This window comes from Terrapene carolina, unplaced genomic scaffold (genome assembly GCF_002925995.2).
Source record: "Terrapene carolina triunguis isolate 2854851 unplaced genomic scaffold, T_m_triunguis-2.0 Scaffold88, whole genome shotgun sequence".
Lineage (NCBI taxonomy): Eukaryota > Metazoa > Chordata > Testudines > Emydidae > Terrapene > Terrapene triunguis.
Window position 1 is genome coordinate 19,146,684 of NW_020664439.1, and position 17,847 is coordinate 19,164,530.

At 36.6% G+C, this 17,847-nt stretch overlaps 1 protein-coding gene across 1 annotated transcript in view; it reads left to right on the forward strand.

Moving 5' to 3' along the window:
- TRPC1 (transient receptor potential cation channel subfamily C member 1) overlaps positions 1–17,847 on the forward strand; it is a 37,219-nt gene that overhangs the window by 8,623 nt on the left and 10,749 nt on the right. The window contains exons 5-9 of the mRNA XM_024211125.2: positions 2,444–2,575; positions 5,485–5,680; positions 7,120–7,456; positions 12,183–12,322; positions 16,617–16,760. Of these exons, the coding sequence (XP_024066893.1) occupies positions 2,444–2,575; positions 5,485–5,680; positions 7,120–7,456; positions 12,183–12,322; positions 16,617–16,760 (949 nt within the window). The remainder of the gene's footprint in view (positions 1–2,443; positions 2,576–5,484; positions 5,681–7,119; positions 7,457–12,182; positions 12,323–16,616; positions 16,761–17,847) is intronic.

Below are 17,847 nucleotides of genomic sequence, written 5' to 3' on the forward strand. Positions count from 1 at the left end.
TGAAAGCACTGGTATTGGCATTCAAATACCAAGGGCAATATTCTGATACCCTTACCCACATTGGGTAGTACCTTACTCCACGAGTATTCCCATTGACTTCAGTATAAGTAAGAGTATCAGAATCTACCCCAAGACATCAGTGATTTAGGCTATGTCTACGCTATGGACCTTACAGTGATACAGCTCTACTGCTGCAGCTGTGCTACTGTAAGGTCTCCTGTGTAGCTGTTCTGTGCTGGCAGGAGAGCTCTCTCATGACCGCATAATTAAACCACCCCAATGAGCGACGGTAGCTATGTCGGCAGTGACCACACTGTTGCTTTTGTCAGACGGGGTGGGGTGGGTTTTTTTTTTTTTTTTTTCCCACACCCCTGACTGACAAAAGTGTAGACGTAGCCTTAGAAATACCTAAGATAGTTACATGTAGCTGAAACTGAAATGAACTATTGAGATTTGACTTGACAACTTTGTTCCAGAGTGGAAGTGTAAAGGTGGTGTGGGAAGTATGATGCACATGTTTTGGAACTGTGAAATTACATATACATTTTGCAAAGGGAAAAGCAGTGCTGTAAATGAGATTAACACACCTACATTTGCTACTTTCTCTGGACTTCGGTATTCTGACTTTATAGAAATTGCTGACACTTCCTTTGCAGATACAATGTGGATTACATGAGGTAAAACTCTAATTGTGATGATAATTTAAAAGAGCTATTGTATTAACTATAAGTTACCGCATTTACAGATTTTTTTTTTTTTCCGTTATTGTTCTCATGACACTCAAGACTAGAGCACAGTGGAGCAAATTATCCTCAAAGCTCTGACCTTTTGAAATCTTATGACAAATTAGCGTGTGATTTATTTTTTAAACATTTTGCTGGTTGCTGTTTAGTTCAATATAATAAGTAAAAATTGTAGTGTTGATGGAACCTAAAATTCTCAGTTGCAGAGCATGAGTTGGAAAGACTTTTACTAATTTTATATTCTAGTCTTTAAAAAAGTTTTTAACTAGGTTTACATCCTCTCTAGCTGATCTGTTTTGCATTTAAGTGAAACACTTATTTCCTTGTCTAATGGAAATAGTTAGAAATTGATTTTTGATCCATTAACAACAGATATTTTTAAATTGGAATTTATCCTTCTAGTTTCCAAAATAATTTTTACATTGCTTTTTAAAGATCTTTGATGGAAATCTTGGTAACTAAAAACTTTCTTGGACTATGTTTATGCAACGGATTATGAAGTTTATTTTTATTGTACTTACAGACCATTAATTTTCCTTTAAAGTTCATACTTATTTTACATACTACAACAATCTGATATTAGCAGGATGAGAATTACGGGTCATTACATAGATGAAGAGTATTTCCTGATCATTCCCCCACCACACAAGATAGGATCATGTCTTTTTTTTTTTTAACCTTCCTCATAGCAACCCAGAGTTCTGGCTAGTTAGGTAAGGTAGTTAAAAGGGAGGGAAAAACAAACCCAAAACTTTGTTGCAACTTGCAGCTGGTGTCCAGTGCATTTAGACTGAATGGGCAACATGCTCTTGGGGTAAAAAATTGAGCATGGAACCCAGAAGGCTACTGGCATCAACCTGGGTTGGTTTGGAATGAGGGTGGTCTTAAATCTCATACAAGCTAAGTCACACTAGTGAGTACTCTCACGAACAAGGGTGGGGTATAAGGATGTTGTCTTCCTTCCCTCTTGGTTACTGTCAACAGTTTTACCATACTGGACCCAAATGGAGGCATTTTGCTTCCTGTTCTCCATTGCTTTGAGATTCATTTAATAAAGTTGAGGCCTCTGTCCTATTTAATACATTCCTTTTGACTTTCTTTCTGTGGGTCATGATTAATGCTATGTGACCATGCACCTTTGAAATTCATGTCATTTACCAGTCCTGCTGTCTGATTGGAACAAGCATTACTTTAACTGATGTCTTCTGCTGCTGTACTGACTGTGGTTGGAATAGCAGTGAGGAGAAGAGAGCGAGCCAGTGTTGCAGCCCTTCCATGATATAAACTCCATTTAAAATAGTGGGAGTTCTGCATATAAGAAGGACTACAGAATTGGACTCAAAATCTTTTCCTCCTTTGACACATCACATTAAATGCTTCTCACTTCAAAACTCTAAGTGACCCAGTTTGTTGTCTTTAGGCCTAAAATAAAAATAAAAATCAGCAGGCATAAATGCTCTGGGAGAGTATAAATGGAACTTTAATTTCCTTTTGTCCTTTTGCAATTGACTTCAAAGTAGATGCGAGCACCCTACCTAGTGAGATTTATGAACCCCTACCCCCGATTTTATGGCTGTAATCTCTCTTTAAATTAGTTTTAGCTTTTCTGAGCTTTCAAGACATATTGTGATTTGCAAATGCTAATCAAATGAAGCTGCTTCATCTTAAGAAGTTGCCTTACTCTGAACCTTTCGTCTCAGATTTCGTCTTGACATCTATCGTTGTTTGGCCAGTCCTGCCTTAATAATGTTGACAGAGGAGGATCCAATCCTGAGAGCTTTTGAACTTAGTGCAGACTTAAAAGAGCTAAGTCTTGTCGAAGTTGAATTCAGGTAGGAATGAAAAGAAATACAAACTTACTTTTATCTCTATTTTGTTTTCCACATAGCTCATGTTTTTGTGGGTTTTTTTGTTTGTTTAGCACTGTAGTTAGCTATTTAAAAAAATCAGATTGAGAATAATGGTGGGGAATGAATTAAGACTGATGAATAATCAAACACATTTTGAACACATTGCTGAGCAGTGTCAGCCTCAGAATGGCAAAATGAAAAAGTTTTGGCAATGTTTAAACTACCATTTATGTCAGCAAAATTTATGTCGCTCAGAGGTTTAAATAGTCCATGAGAGATTTTACAGCGGCGCAGCTTCATCGGTACATCGATGCCACTGTAAGCTCTCTAGTGTACACATAGCCTTAATCATTTGATCCACACTTGAGTGTGTTTAGTGTCATCAGCTTTTCACCTCCCCAGATCTGAGTTGAAATTTGAAGTGAATTGATATTAAAAACTAGTTGAACACCACAACACTTAGTTCCTAGCCCACACAATTTCTAGCTTACTCATATCTCAAACATATTGTGTAATTTGCCAGGACTAACATATCAAGGAATTCTGCAAGTCAGGATTGGGGTTCATGTACACACTATACAGCACTTATCCACACGGAGTCTGAACAGGTTTGTTTTTTTTTCTCTTTGCTTACTCTATATGAACACTAAAATGTAAAAATAAATAAATAAATAAATCTTTGATACCAAAACCGCCATGTCTATATTATAAACTAACAAGCCACATGATTTTGTGTTAAACTAAGCAGGCTTTTTCCTGTTAAAAATTTCAAAATATTTGGCAACTGTTAATTACCACTTCTATTTAAAGTATTCATATAGAGGTTGGATTTAGCCTTTTGTAAAGAGAAGGGAATAAAATGATACAAGCTAAAGAACTGCTGTTAGATGTTAGTTTATAAGACCATTAAGACTTAAAGCACAGGCTTATTCTAATAAGGAAAAACTGTAAAGACGCTGAAGACCTCCTGGAGCTGCAGAAGGAGCAGATCTGAGATGGGGGGCACAGAATTGATATGATGTGGGAACTTGGGGGACAGAATTGATTTGGCATTGGGAGGGGGCAGGAAAATGTGGAACTGAGAACTCCTGCAGCAGCGGCCAAAATCACCTTACTATACATTTGGGAGAGTTGGCGATGCTAATTGCCTATCTGTGGGAGGAAGTGGAAGTTAAAAAATCAAGACACACCAAAAAATCACAATATTATTTTTAATATTGTAGTAGTCTTAGCTGATTAAACAAGTTTAGGCTCTGCCCTGACATTGCTTTTCATACTGAAGTTACAGCCCCAATATCTTAATACTCTATTCTGCTGTGAGATATGCTTCAATAATACAACCTCCAGTGTATGTTGCGACCAGTAGTAGGAGTATATTTCTGATATAATAGATTAACTTGTATCTAATTTTTGCTTTCTGTTGTAAATGGAGATCTCTTTAGAAACATTCCTTTTTATAAGGATAATACATTAAACCACTATTTTAAACACATCAGTGTATTTTTAAAATACAAGGCTGCTCTGAAAAAAACTACTTATTTACCATTATTAGGTACATTTAAAAAAAAAGTTCAAGTAATTAAAAAAAAAAAAAAATCTTTCATGCATTGGAATGGCTAGTCATAACCGCATCAGAAATTTTGTAAAAGTTATACTGTAGTAAAAAGAGGTTAAGCTTTACATTTGAATTGTTGCGTGAGTCACATGGCTCTTCCTAATTCTCTTCAGAAATGCTTATCTGAGCACACAGTCTTGAGTCTCTGTATCTGTATTGCAACAAAAATGCAGTGGTTGTATCTTAGTCACAATTTTTAAAAAATAAAATGGTTGAAGGAAAAAAGTGAAATCTTTGAACAAGGATACAAATGGAACCAATTTAAAAATTTTGTTTCAAGGTTTCTCTCTGTCCTGTCTCCCCATCTCCCTCAGACACAAATACTTCAATATTGTATTCATAAAGGATCAGATGATAATTTGAAAGATCCACTTATAGTTCTATTAGCTTTCTCTCTGCATGTTCACGTCCATTAAACTATAACTTGCTTTCTTTATATTCCCTGTAATTAAAAAGGGTCGCAGAAATGTAGGGGATAACTATCTTAGCCATCATTTCCTAATCTCATGTAGATATACTTTTCTTGTCCAAGGCAAAATATCAATTTCCTAAATCTAGTTTCTTCGTTTGGGCATTATTCTCTCTCAGTGAGGGTTCAACTCTTGCTCTTATGTGAAGATAACTTTTGTATTGAAGTATATCACATTCCCTGGTGAGACCAGCAGAAAGTGTGATTTTTTTTCTCTGTATCTATAATTCTATGAATTTAATAAATCAGTTCCAACAAATAGACTTAACTGTGAACTGGTGGGATTTTAAAAAATTCCTACATAAGAAATGCTCAACTTTTTCCCATGCTGTGAATTATCATAAGATAAGAAATTACCGTACATAAGAAATGGTCAACCTTTTCCCATGCCGTGAACTATCGTAAGAAGATTGTGACTGTTAGTAAATTTTTGTGAGGGAGACTGGGAAGTGTACATTTTAACCTGTGGAGATTGAAACTCTTAAGTTACAAGTAAAAAGAAGGCAAATATTATTAGACTACAGCTCTGTTTAGTAATTTCACCTCCATAGATCCGTAAGATTAGGATACAAAGGATGGTGCACACAGAATTGAAGTCCATTGTCACACTGGAAACTTGCATAGATCTGACTTCACTGTGAATGGCTTTAGAAAGTGCTGTTGTGCCCTAATTTTACATAACAGATTCATATAACTCAGTTTTGTTAAGCATAACTTTCCATCCCCCCAATTAAGAGATATAATTAATGTGTATATTGAAGTCTGAGTCAGAGATACATTAATATCTGCTACTTTTGTATTTTCTAGAAATGATTATGAGGAACTAGCCCAGCAATGCAAAACCTTTGCTAAAGATTTACTTGCACAGGCACGGAACTCACGGGAGCTGGAAGTTATCCTAAACCATACAGCTAGTGATGAGCATGTGGACAAACGAGGATTGTTAGAAGAGAGGATGAATTTGAGTCGCCTAAAACTTGCTATCAAGTATAACCAAAAGGAGGTATTTCGGTCTTTCTCTATTAATTTATTATAGATAGGCTTGAAAGGATTAGTTTTTTGTCGGTAAATATAGATTTCACTGTACACACACAAACTGATTAAACAATATTTCCTTCAACGGCAATCAAAATTTACAGATAGGCAAAGTAAGAAAAATTTGACAGGTCGTATAAAAAAACCAACCCCAAAACTATCTACAGTGAGTGAATTTGCCATACTTACAGCCACAGTGTCATAGAGTTTAAGGCCAGAAGGGACACCAAATAATCTGATCTGACCTCCTGTATATCAGATGCCGCCACCACCATCACCCAGCACTCGCACCCTAAACCCAACAATTAGACCAAAGTATTACAACCCACAAGAGACTGGACTATTATGTGTCACAGATAACTGTTAAGCAAACATACAAAAAGTATTTCAGATGCACTTCAGTTTTTGATCATACCTTTTTTACCACTGTGATTAGATGAAATATAGCATCTTTTTTTCCTGTGTGGTATGAGAAAAGATCCATCCATCCCTCTCTCCCTCCCTCATAAATAAATATTTTATTGCTGGCAGGTTTGTTATAGTGGGAATTTTTCATGATAGGCTTTCTGAACTATTATGGTTGTGAAGGAGGAATTATTTTTTCTATTCATCTTGAAATTAAACTTCAAACTGTACTGAAATACAAACAGTTTCTGACACATGTACTTTTCTAACAGAATTTTTGTTTAAATCCGTTGATCTACATAATATTTCAGACTGAAAGTTCCTGCTTGTGTGGGCCCTGATTTAGCAAAGCACTTAAAAACAAGGTTAACTTTAAGTGACAGCTTAAGTTCTTTCCCGAATTAGAGCCATAAAAATTAAAAGGTAGATCTGACTGGTATAGGATTACTTGGTCATTTTAGCCCTGATTCTGTAAGGCATTGAGGGTCCTTAATTCCTGTTAATGGCAAAGACAACACAATGCACAACACAATGATGTTAGTGAACTTTGGGGGCACATAGTACCTCACAGAATCAGTCCCATAGGAAGCAGCAAGTTTTGGAAAATGGCATGGCTTTTAGGTCTGTATAACAGTTTTCTAAATGATTAAAAAAAAAAAAACAGTTAAATCATTCTTAATCTTACTGTTATCCTGGCCTCTCAAGAGATCTATTCTTGATATCCATAAAAAAAACTAGTGCTGTGGAATCCATGTTCTAAACTTGTGGGTGGGAAAGGAGGTGAAAATAATTCATATTTGTGATTATCTTACTAATATTTTCCTTTTGTCTCCATATTAACATTTTAAAAAGTAACATTTAAAAGTTATTCTTTCAAGATAATTATTTCTACTTGCTTAGCAGAAAATGTGTAATACCGTATGATCTATAACTGACTTATAATGGCTTGAGTATAGATTTTTAATAATGGTTACCTTAATCAGGGCTTGTTTTTTTCCCCAGTTTGTTGCCCAGTCTAACTGCCAGCAGTTTCTCAACACTGTGTGGTTTGGACAAATGGCAGGCTACCGACGCAAGCACACGTGTAAGAAGATTTTGACTGTTTTGACAGTTGGCATCTTTTGGCCAGTTCTGTCTCTCTGTTACTTATTAGCCCCTAAATCTCGAGTAGGTCGAATAATTCACACTCCTTTTATGAAGTTTATTATTCATGGAGCTTCATATTTCACATTCCTGCTGTTACTTAACTTGTATTCACTGGTCTACAATGAGGATAAGAAGAATACAATGGGGCCAGCACTTGAGAGAATAGACTATCTTCTGATAATATGGCTTATTGGTAAGTATCAGATGGATAAAAAGTTAGACAAAAGGTTCTGACATTGGCCATTTCATTGATCCAGCAATAATGTTGTGTGCTACTCTGTAGAAAATGAGAATTCCAATCAATGCTTGGCATCCCTTGCCTGGCTGGAGGATAAAGGGTGAAGGAAGTGACATACTTATGATCTAATGTAGCAATTCTTAGTAGTCAAAGAAAGTAACATTTCATAGAGCTCCCTGCCAGAGGGAGTGACCAGGAATGCTATTTTGGAAGGTTTGGTAGAGTGCTGCTGTCTCAGGCAAGAATGATCATGTGGGATATGGTTTGGGATATTAAGATGATAATGTGAGAACTATGTATTTTAACTAAGTTGTGGGACTATTTTAAATAATGACAAAAAAAGTAAGCACGTGTTCCTGATATGATTAGTTACTCCCTCCATAAGAGATAGTGAGAGATTGCTAGTGATTTTTTTCATTGATGCCAAATTGAAAATTAAGAGTTCAGAGTTCATCTTAATTTTCAACACCCTTTTCATGATTGGGTCGTTTTGTTTGTTATGTCGGCTGTTCAGCCATTGTGAGCCAATAGGTTTTTTTGGTCAGCCACCTACAAAGCAGCTGTTTAATTTCTGCTAAGTCCTGCTTTTCTTTTTCTCTTTTTTTTACAAAAATGTAGCTTACGTTTGGAATTTTTAAAGTGATCTTGGTTCTCTTGTGACTTGGGGCAAGGTTTGAAATTAGGCTGATGTTTGATAGAATTTCAGTATTGGTAGTTAAAAGTTTCAAAAGGTAGAGAAAATGTAACTTAAAAGATCATATTAAGCTTCTTGGAAAAACACATTCAGTTAAAACTTTTCATGCACTTTATGCAAGTTGATAAAATTTATCTGGGTTGAAATACTTACAGATTCTTGGAATAAATATGTAATTATTTCAGCTCAATCAACTCCTATACCGTGTTTTCTTCTATTTCAAATTGATTTTGTTACTGTATGAGTTGTGGATCTCTGGAGCCATGAGGATTTACCTATATTTTCCCTACTCAAGGCCCTTTATTGATGCAGCTTTTTAAAAAAAAAAAAAAAAAAAAAAAAGGATGGAATTTGGTCCAAGTGTTTGCTGCTGAGCAGTGCAAAATCTCTTCCTTCTAAGTTTTAAATAGGAAACCTCCGCAGCAGTCTAGTCCCCTACAATCCAGGGAGGAGGAGACCACCAATTGAACCCAGTTTCCTGTGTGACAGTATAGAAAAAGATTGGTAACTTGGCCTTGCATTTCCAGTTCTGCTATGTTTGATTTTTAGTTCAATTTCAGATAAAAGGTAGAGCCACTGCAGAACTGGAAAATGGCTTAAGAAGAAAAATATTTGATTTTAGTCTTTTATGTAAAATCCTCTTATTTGGTATATGAAAATCATTGATTTTCCTCTTTCTCCTTTTGTTTTCTAATGGTATTTTAAATTTGTCTCCATTATATGTACTTCCTTTTTATATACCAATATCATTGATAATATCAACACATCCCAGAGAAGCATATTTGCAAGTTAATTGTGGTTGGTGCAGAACCAGTAGAGGGAGCACAGATACTGCTTTTGAGTAGAGTAGGTCCCAAAACTTTCACTGTTCTGTTTTATGAATTTGTCAGCCCTTTTAATGGTTTTCTTTTAAAGTTGAAATCTCTAGGACTTTGAGAACCAAATTCTAACAGCCTTAACATATGTTAATACTTAAAAGACTATAGACAGACATGTAATCTATATCCTCATTTGTTTGATTGGAAGTTTGTAAAATACTAGTGTTGCAAAGTTTACAGTTTGTGTCTATATTGATTCTATTACTTTTAAAAATATATACTTTGTGAGGTGATTTTGTTGAATGTCTAGAAATCTAAAAACTGTTAAATAATTCATAAGCATTTTTTAAACCGTATTTACTCAAAAGTACCAGCAAGTAATATCACATTGTGGATTGGTGATAGTATAGGTATGTATTAGCCCTGTCAAGCGATTAAAAAAATTAATCGCGATTAATCGCACTGTTAAACAATAATGGAATACTATTTATTTAAATAGTTTTGAATGTTTCCTACATTTTCAAATACACCTCTACCCCGATATAACACGACCCGATATAACACGAATTTGGATATAAGGCGGTAAAGCAGTGCTCCGGGGGGGCGGGGCTGCGCACTCCGGTGGATCAAAGCAAGTTCGATATAATGCGGTTTCACCTATAACGCGGTAAGATTTTTTGGTTCCCAAGGACAGCGTTATATCGAGGTAGAGGTGTATATTCATTTCAATTATAACACAGAATACAAAGTGTACAGTGCTCACTTTATATTTATTTTTATTACATATATTTACACTGTAAAAAAACAAAAGAAATAGTATTTTTCAATTCACCTAATACAAGTACTGTAGTGCAATCTCTTTATCATGAAAGTTGAACTTACAAAGGTAAAGTGATGTACAAAAAAAAAATGGATTCAAAAATAAAACGATGTAAAACTTTAGAACCTAAGAGTCCACTCAGTCCTATTTCTTGTTCAGCCAATCGCTTAGACAAATAAGTTTGTTTACATTTGAAGGAGATAATGCTGCCTGCTTCTTGTTCACAATGTCACCTGAAAGTGAGAACAGGTGTTCTCATGGCACTGTTGTAGCCAGCGTTGCAAGATACTTATATACCGAATGCGCTAAAGATTCATATGTTCCTTCATGCTTAAACCATCATGGACATGCATCCATGCTGATGACAGGTTCTGCTCAATAACAGTCCAGAGCAGTGTGGTCCGACGCATGTTCATTTTCATCATCAGAGTCAGATGCCACGAGCAGAAGGTTGACTTTCCTTTTTGGTGGTTCGGGTTCTGTAGCTTCCTCATCCGAGTGTTGCTCTTTTAAGACTTTTGAAAGCATGCTCCAGACCTCGTCCCTCTCAGATTTTGGAAACCACTTCAGATTCTTAAACTTTGGGTCGAGTGCTGTAGCTATCTTTAGAAATCTCACATTGGTACCTTCTTTGTATTTTGTCAAATCTGCCGCAAATGTGTTCTTAAAATGAACATGTGCTGAGTCATTATCCGAGACTGCTATAACATGAAATATATGGCAGAATGCGAGTAAAATTGAGCCAGAGACATACAATTCTCCCCTAAGGAGTTCAGTCACAAATTTAATTAATGCATTATTTTTTTAACGAGCATCATCAGCATGGAAGCATGTCCTTTGGAATGGTGGCCGAAGCATGAAGGGGCATACAAATGTTTAGCATATCTGGCACGTAAATACCTTGCAATGCTGGCTACAAAAGTCCCATGCGAATGCCTGTTCTCACTTTCTGGGGACATTGTAAATAAGAAGTGGGCAGCATTATCTCCTGTAAATGTAAACAAACTTATTTGTCTTAGTGATTGGCTGAACTATAAGTAGGACTGAGTGGACTTATAGGCTCTAAAGTTTTGCATTGTTTTGTTTTTGAGTGCAGTTATGTAACAAAAAAAATCTACAGCACTCAACCCAAGGTTTAAGAATCTGAAGTGCCATCCAGAATCTGAGAGGAACGAGGTGTGGAGCATGCTTTCAGAAGACTTTAAAAGAGCAACACTCCAATACGGAAACTACAGAACCCAAGCCCCCCAAAAAGAAAATCAACCTTCTGCTGGTGGCATCTGACTCAGATAATAAAAATGGACATGCGTCGATCCGCTCTGTTTTGGATCGTTACCAAGCAGAACCTGTCATTAACATGTCCTCTGGAATGGTGGTTGAAGAATGAAGGGATTCTTTAGCGCATCTGGCACGTAAATATCTTGCAGCGTTGGCTACAGCAGTGCCATGTGAACGCCTGTTCTCACTTTCAGGTGACGTAAACAAGAAGTGGGGAGCATTATCTTCTGCTAATTGTAACCAAACTTGTTTGTCTGAGCGATTGGCTGAAGTAGGACTGAGTGGACTTCTAGGCTCTAAAATTTTACATTGTTTTATTTTTGAATGCAGGTTTTTCGGACATAATTCTACATTTGTAAATTCAACTTTCATGATAAAGAGATTGCACTATAGTAAATAAAAATAAATAAATAGTACTTGTACTAGGTGAATTGAAAAATACTATTTCTTTTTTTTACAGTGCAAATACTTGTAATAAAAATAAATAGAAAGTGAGCACTGTACACTTTGTATTCTGTGTTGTAATTTAAATCAATATATTTGAAAATGTAGAAAACATCCAAAAATATTTAAATAAATGGTATTCTATTATTGTTTAACAGTGCGATTAATCCTGATTAATTTTTTTAATCGCTTGACAGCCCTAATAAATTGTAAAATCCAGAGAAATTTCTAGTAAGATTAGGAGTGATAATGATTTAATCCACAGGTGGAAAGAAGCCTCTTTAAGGAAAAACAATAGACCTAGCATATTTAAACCAGCTTCCAGTATACCAGTAGAGACTGTGCACTAAAGATATATTCCATGCTTCATGAGTAATTCTATGAGCAACACATATTTGACAAGATTTTGTGTCTGGACAAAGGGAGGACAAAACTCAATACTATTCAGATAGATGTACAAAATTCCCCCTTTCCTCCTTCTCACTAAAACACTTCGAAAAGAAGTAGGTGCCCTTATTTTAGTTTAAAAGCAAAACAAAACACCCATCTGGAACACACTAGAACTAGTAGAAAGCCTATACAGTATAATACAGTGACATCTTTTTGTTTTCTTTTTCTCTCCACCAGGAATGGTGTGGTCAGATGTCAAAAGACTTTGGTATGAAGGCCTGGAAGACTTTTTAGAAGAATCTCGTAATCAGCTTAGTTTTGTCATGAATTCCCTCTATTTGGCAACTTTTGCTCTCAAAGTAGTTGCTCATAACAAGGTGAATATCCACAACTCAGATCTCAAGCCCAACTGGGGCTGATTGGGGGGAAATACAGAATTTTTTTTATTTTGTCAAGGGCTTAGGGAAAATAATTCTGCAGTCCTAAATATTTAAGGCCATAGTCTCATCTTAGTCTGCACATATTTAACACTGATGCAGAACATAAGCACATGAGGGGCTAGCAACAGTTTCTATTTTGAAATGATAGTTTTGCTAAATGTAAGGATGTTTTGTTGCATTTGCTTAAACTCCAGAAATAGGGTATGAACTTATACACATACCCCTGTCTGAAACTGGCACGTCAGCTACCCTGATTCTTTAGCTTTTTAGAGAGAACTAGATTTGACCTATATTAAGGTTGCTGAACACTTTCTATTATAGAACATTTTTTTTTTTTTTTTTTGAAACTCTAACGCCTCAGTTGTATGCAGCAGGCCTTTTAAATTCAGCAGGGAGAAAGCCCTGAGGCCAGAAAAGTGCCTTTTCTTTTCTCCATTAAATTCTGTTGACTGAGGTGTATAACCTTTGAAAATCGCCATTTCCTTTCTGTTGGTTACATCATAAGCAAAGTTTTGTCAGCTTGCAGAAATAACTGAACATGAATAGTCTCAAAGTCTGGGCTAATGCAGCAGCAGCAGACACTGCAATGGGAACCTTATAGCAGATCTCCGCTCTGGCAAATGAGAAGGGAGAGAACCTGGTCAGGCATCCCTGAACCTAGCACATGGTTCATCTCCCCTCTCCGTGGGTGGGGAAATCACATGGGAAGGAAACTTCTGTTTCCTGGGGGGGAGGCAGAGCGTGCCAGGCTGTCCCTGACTACTTGCCCAGATCCAGCAAATAGGTTTGGTGGTCATTCCCCTGCTGGGAAAACAGCCTTCTCCTGCTGCCAGCTAATTTAGTTATCTTGTACTTCAAGGTGTGCAATAATGTTGAAAATTCAGGGTTCAAACCTAAGTGATGATGAGGCATTATAAGTTTCTTCAGTGGCACATGACAGAATTTGTTTTTACCCTTTCCTTTTAAAAAAAAGTCTAGGAAATTACATACAAAAAAATTTAACAAACCTCATTAAGATTGAAAAATCAAGTATTCGGATGTTAGGAAATGCCAGAATGCAGGTTGCCACTTCAGCCTTAATTCCTTAATCCACCTGGCAGGTGTGTACATTATGAAACAGTCTTTTGTTACACGGTCACGTACTATTTTTTTTCCATGGGATCGCAGCCTCATTTAGTGTACAGGATAGATGGTGTTCAGGGAGTGAATCAGGATTGTATAATCATTGAGGCTGTTTGAAGGATCTGTAACTCATTTGCTCTGTAAGGTGTGTGGAGAATAAGGTAACAGACTGCATGAAGAGAAAGGCTTGGCTTGTTGTTAAGGTGAATGCCACCTAAGAAAACTGAAATCTGTCCTTCCCCCTGCCACAATCTTATGTGTTGCTCAACAAGTCACTTAAACCAAATTTCTGACAGGTGACCTCTAATCCTGTGTTCCTCATTTTCTGTGTAGCCGTCTTGAGATAGCTGGGGCCTGACTTGTAAACGTGTTGAACATTCATAAATGAAACTGAAGTCAATCAGAGCTGTGAATGCTCAATACCTCTGGCAATAGTGCTTGCAACCCCTCCCATCATGGTATCATCTGCAGACTTTATAAGTGTACTGTATGCCATTCTCCAAATCATTTATGAAGGTATTGAATAGATCCAGGACTAGGACAGATGTCTACTGGACCCCACTTGTTATGCCCTTCCAGTTTGACTGTGAACCACTGATAACTACTCTCTGAGTACAGTTTTCCAATCAGTTGTGCACGCACCTTAAAATATTTGTGAAGCACTTGGTGATGAGCACACTAGGAAAGACCATTAGAAAATGAATTCTATATTCATTGCAGGCATGGATGGTGTGCAGTAAATAAGGCAGGGACCACTAATTGAATGATGAAAATAAAAAATATTGAACAGCTTCCTCATTCCATACTCGGGGAAGAAAAAGCTTACAGGGTTGTAACGCCTCATATGATTATACTTGGTGCCTTCTGATAATGAAACAATAAACAGACAATCATTATTGGTACATGAGACTATAATCACAAACAGCTTCTGCCCTTCCCGAGGAGTTGGAAAAAGAAGTAAAATCGCAGTCATTCAGAGAGAGTCCTCTGACAAGAAATATGAGGATCATTTTCTTATTTGCTAAATACAGAAATATTTCTGTAACCTTGTCCTCTGATATTTCAGTCTGATAATTATGGAAGGCTTTTCAAGAGGGATGCCCCTCTACAAACTTCTAGTCCATACAGTTCCACCATTCTTTTCAACCCTTCTGTTGTACATGGATGTTTAGTCTACTTCCCAGTGGCAATACTGTAATGTCAGCATTAATTGTGTTATTGATGATCATTTTTTAGAGGATGGAATTGTTTTAGCGAGCAGTAGGGTGGTCCAGTGTTTAGGTTGCTAGCCTGGGACTTGGGAGATCTGGATTCAGTTCTTACTTTGCCACAAACTGCCTGTGTGGACTTTGCCAAGTCACTTAGTCTCTCCATGTCTTGGTTCCTCAACTTTAAAATGGGATAATAGCACTTCTGTACCTCACTGAAGTGTTATGAGGATACAAATATTAGTTTGTGAGGTGCTCAGATATTACAGCCCTATATCAGGGCCTATACCAAGGCCCAGTGTGGTATGTTGTTCATGCACATAGTGAGTGTCCCTATTTCAGAGTTTACAATCTAAATAGACAAGACAGAGTAGGAGGGAAAACAGTATCTTAGATATAATGGGAAAGGGGAGTTTGAAGCCCATGAGGCTCTGAAATGAGAATTGGTACAGGGAAAGAAATGCAGAGGGAAAACAGGAGAGAGACAAAGACAGAGAAGAAAAAGGAAACTAAAAAAGGATGAAGCCGAAGGGTGGGAAACAAAGGTCAGAGATAGCAATAATCTTAAAGTTGATATATTGTCCCATGGAGTGCTGAATGTGATATTGAACAAATAATAACAAAACAATTCAGTTACACATTAAAGTCGTAGTCTACCCTTGGACATTTTCAGAAAGTTCTATTGGGAGTTTTACTGTGGATTGAGGGGAGTATTTAATCCTAAATTTATACCCCTTGTCAATGGACAGTAATTAAAAGTGCAATTCAGATCTCTCCCTTCTGAGTGATCATCCCTTTCACCAAAACCTGAACCTCTCCCAAAACTCTTCATTGCTTTTGAGGTCCTTATGCTGAGTTTTTTTAAGTATTATCTAGGAAGATCTTGGGGTTGGAAATAGACCTATGTGCTGTTACCTCTGCTTGGCTGTCATAAAAGAAACCTTCCTGATAGATCAAATTGGCCATTAGACTACTTACTTTTCTTCTGGCAAAATTCCTCCTCAAGACTCAAAAGCTCATTCAGTCAGAGCATTCTCCACATCATGGACAGAAGGAAACAGAGCATAAAGAAATCTGTAGGGCAGCTGTTTGATCACTGGTGCATTCCATCATCTTTCAGTATAAGTGATCCTGGGCTGGATTGCTATCATTTGGGCCAGACATGCTCCTATCTGCAGATGCAGCTTTCTGCCATACCATAGTCTTATGGCCTGCCATGAAATAATAAATGCCAAAATTATGTATGCTCACTCCTGCCCTCCCTCTCTTTTGATCTGTTTCTTATTGCTTATGATTTCTCAAGTGTGACCTCTTGAGAGTGGCAGATATCAGATGTGTGAAGGGTAGAAGTGTGTGTATACTCATAAGACATCCATCATTCTAAAGGAACCATTATCTCTAAGTCCTCTCCCCTTCCAAAATTGGTTAAGACCTGCAAGTCTATCATCATTACATAAGTTGGTTTGTTCTGTGTTTTACAGTATTTTTTTACTTATCGTTATTTGTTTTACAGTAGTGCCTATATCAGGGCCCTGTGTGGTAGGTGCTGTTCATGCACATAGTGAGAGTCCCTATTTCAAAGAGTTTACAACCTAAATAGGTAATACAGAGTAGGAAGGAAAACAACACCCAGAGAAGAAGTGACTTTCCCAAGCGCCCACAGTAGAGGTGAGTGGCAGAGCCTTGAATTGAACCTAAGTCACCTGACTCCCAGTTCAATGCCCTATCTACTAACCACTCTGGCTTGTATCTGTATAAAGTGTTGTTTTAGCTATATAGAATACATTGTCTGAAGGCAAACTCATCATTTATTGTAGAATACCTTTGAATTACAATTGTGATAGTTTTTTTTTTTTTTTAAATAATGTAAGTAACTTCAGCTTTTTGTTTTGAAACTCTAGTTCCATGATTTTGCTGATAGAAAGGACTGGGACGCATTCCATCCTACACTGGTGGCAGAAGGTCTCTTTGCTTTTGCTAATGTTCTTAGTTACCTTAGACTCTTCTTCATGTATACAACCAGTTCTATCCTAGGACCACTTCAGGTAAATAATATTGCTGACAGAGAAAATGCTAGACTTGAACTTGTACATATGTATTATGATATAGGCTTTAATTGCATGATCATATACTATTTTTTCCATATTCCCCTCCCTCATTCAGGGTACAGGATGGACACAAGTGGGGGGAGGGAGGGCAAAATTAAGATTGAGCATTCAAATCTGGCATTTCCGAACTTTATAGAGTGCTTGACTTTGCAACCTAACATTCTTTTAACAGATTTATTTTGGCTCTAATAAAATGTAGCCCCTTAATTGTGCTCTGAAAAGGAAAAGTAATAGAAATTTCACATGTTGAATTTTTAAAAAAATTCAAGATAGAAGTTACTTTAGAAAGAATATTTGTGTTTTGTAGCCGATTAACATTAACTGCCTCTTTCTATAATCTTCTCAAACAGTTCTTTTCTCTTGTCTTTGTGTCTCTTTCTAGCTATGGTTCTGTCTCTCCAGTTATTTTGCCACTTTTCTTTTTATTTGTTTCTCATTTTTCTTCCCCACACACGTGCTCACACAATGAAAAAGCATTTGCATACTTTCAGGCAGCTACTTAACATATTGATGTTAAAGTAAGAGTATTACTTTAATTTCAGTGTATTTGTACTAAAAACATATCTCCTACATTTCAAAGAGGTTTGCTGTTTAACATACCTGTTTATGTACTATATCTTTCTTATGTATTTTTATTAGGCAGCTATGTAGTGAAGTCAAAATTCTGAATAAACAAAAATAGTCAACAGTCACCCTATTCAGTTTCACACTGAATCTTGTTATTACTGTTGACCAGTACAACTTGAGCAACAACTCTTAAAGTATTTTCCAAAAGTAGGTCACAAGTTCAAATAGTAGTAATTAAACATGGTGTGGCACCCCAACAGAGAAAAATGAAGGGAAGCTACTGTGTTCTGTTGGCTGTTAGAGATATTTTTAAGTACTGAATCATTTTACATGTTGGCCTATGAAACCTATTTTAAGAAAAAAGTCAGTTATAAGTTTTAGTACTAGATATATTAAAAAGAGCTTTTTACAAAATTTGGTTTTGTGTACTAACATTTTCAGCTTTCAAGTTGTCTAC